This window comes from Penaeus chinensis, chromosome 41 (genome assembly GCF_019202785.1).
Source record: "Penaeus chinensis breed Huanghai No. 1 chromosome 41, ASM1920278v2, whole genome shotgun sequence".
Taxonomy (NCBI): domain Eukaryota; kingdom Metazoa; phylum Arthropoda; class Malacostraca; order Decapoda; family Penaeidae; genus Penaeus; species Penaeus chinensis.
In genome coordinates, this window is record NC_061859.1 from 26,349,507 (window position 1) to 26,352,006 (window position 2,500).

Here is a 2,500-nt window from a genome sequence, read left to right on the forward strand (position 1 = left end):
ACACACATACATATATATACACATATATATAGATATATATATATGCATATATACATATACATATATACATATACATTTATTTACATATATATACATACATATACATATATACATATATATATGCATATATAAATATACATATATACATATACACTTATTTACATATATAAACATACATTTATATTTATATATATATATAAATGTTTGTATATATATGTAAATAAGTGTATATGTATATATGTATATGTATATATGCATATATATATATATATATATATATATATATATATATATATATATATATGTGTGTATATATATACATATATATATATATATATATATATATATATATAACATAGGGATAATAAGCAACTACAAAGATAAAAAATATAAAAGATAAGAATTTAGCCGACACTTTCCACATAGACCAAAAGCTAGTTCTTCCCTGCATGCTTTCCTACCTGATTTGGAAGAATCTGCACATAATTTGATGGGAAGATACCACATTTCTGATTTATGATACCATGCCACCAATCTCCTTCTTTTTTGACAACCAAAATAATATCACCAGCATTGAAGGTGAGATCACCAGGTTCTCCAGACTGAAAATATGGTAATAAATTAATATCAGTAATTAAATCAAATAATTACAAATGGTGAAGCAAGTCAAACTTTAAATAATTTTTATTACTTTAACAAATTTCTCCGTTCACCACATGCTATTTATATTTCCTTGATCTCCTTCACAGCCACACAGTAAAAAAGTGCCCTGTTGCCCTGTTGACAACAGAGGAATAAACTATTCCAAGATCTACTTAAATTTTAGTTTCACATCATCTCATTCTGGATTCCTTTATTATGTTACTTTTCCTACTTCTTCATTTTTAAAAAATAATATTTAACACTCAATTTTAGGAATGTCTCACTATGTTCTTAAAATTTAACTTACTGCTATCCCATTTCTGAGGAAAATACAAGACCAAGGAAATTAGTAAACATGAACAAATTAAATCATACAACAAAACTTTCCCAAATAATTTTGTTTTTTATTAAAAACTTGACTGATAATAGTCATTCCTGTTTGCTTCCATCCTAGTGGAAGTACAACTTATCTAAAAAATTTATGGTGTTGCTCATATGAAATGATACATATATAGTTAAAGTGAACACATGCAGAATTATTGGGTGAAGAAAGAACTCTTCTAGGGCTTGCCTAAACTATTGGATTTAAGATGTCAAAAAATCCAATAAGATTATTGAATGTATATATAATGATCATGTATAATTGTAAAGGACGGTAACAAGTAATGCTACATATCGATGTTACCTCTAATACCATCCAGCCGTGTTTGCTACAAATTCCATTATGTAAACCATCTTTAGTGCTATGTCACAGGTATGTGACATAGCTATTTAATCTTTTATATAAAACATTATAAGAACATTAAAACCATAAGAGTAAAATGTTCCAGACATAAGCCTCACATATAATTATTTAAAACAAAAATATTTACATTTTATATTCACTAATCACAACAATAAATGTATGTTAATCCAAACAGTAAGTGAAATATGTGTTTTAGTGATATATATATGTATTGTTGTTAGAATCAGCAACGTGTACTACCCATTCGGCAAGATACAAGAAAATGGTAAAGAAAATTTAGTAACCGTAGTTAATGGTTTACCTGATATGGATAAAGAGCTTGGTAGTACTCAGATATTTCATCATTAACCAAATTTTCCGGCATCGGGGGCTCTGCTGGAGCCTCTTGTGGACTGCTGACTGGGGATGTTGTCGCCTCTGGTCCCGAAACCATTTTTACAAATGAGCGAGGGAACCAACCTCCAGTGCCATTTAGTTCACCATACCACCATTGATCCTGTGAATTAAAAAATAAAATAAATTAGAGTAATATGATAATCCACACTGCAACATATTCAAAGGAATACTTACAAACCATAGTCAACAGCATTCATAGTACCATGAATATTTTCAACTCACTTCATAATACATTATGCAAATTCCATTTTCTCAAACTACAACTACAATAGAGTGTACTAAACATGTTTGCATTATATTACTATAAGATTATATCTCTATGGGCAGGAAGAGAGGCAGAGAGAGAGGGAGAGAGGGAGAGAGAGAGAAGGAGAGGGGGAGAGAGAGAGAGAGAGAGAGAGAGAGAGAGAGAGAGAGAGAGAGAGAGAGAGAGAGAGAGAGAGAGAGAGAGAGAGAGAGAGAGAGAGAGAGAGAGAGAGAGAGAGAGAGAGGAGAGGGAGAGGGAGAGGGAGAGGGAGAGGGAGAGGGAGAGGGAGAGGGAGAGGGAGAGGGAGAGGGAGAGGGAGAGGGAGAGGGAGAGGGAAAGGGAGAGGGAGAGGGAGAGAAAAATAGTGGATGATGGCCACAGCAATTGGCGAGGTCGGGGCCAATGGACTGTATTGTGAACGGTAATACATATACGTTTTCACAACACAGTTTCTTTAGAATGGAGGCTGA

The 2,500-nt window shown here is 32.3% G+C and overlaps 1 protein-coding gene across 1 annotated transcript in view; it reads right to left on the reverse strand.

Annotated features, from left to right (window-relative positions):
* The window catches only part of LOC125047415 (intersectin-1-like), a 108,427-nt gene that overhangs the window by 63,499 nt on the left and 42,428 nt on the right, over positions 1-2,500 (reverse strand). Inside the window, 2 exon segments of the mRNA XM_047645601.1 lie at positions 462-602; positions 1,689-1,883. Of these exon segments, the coding sequence (XP_047501557.1) occupies positions 462-602; positions 1,689-1,883 (336 nt within the window).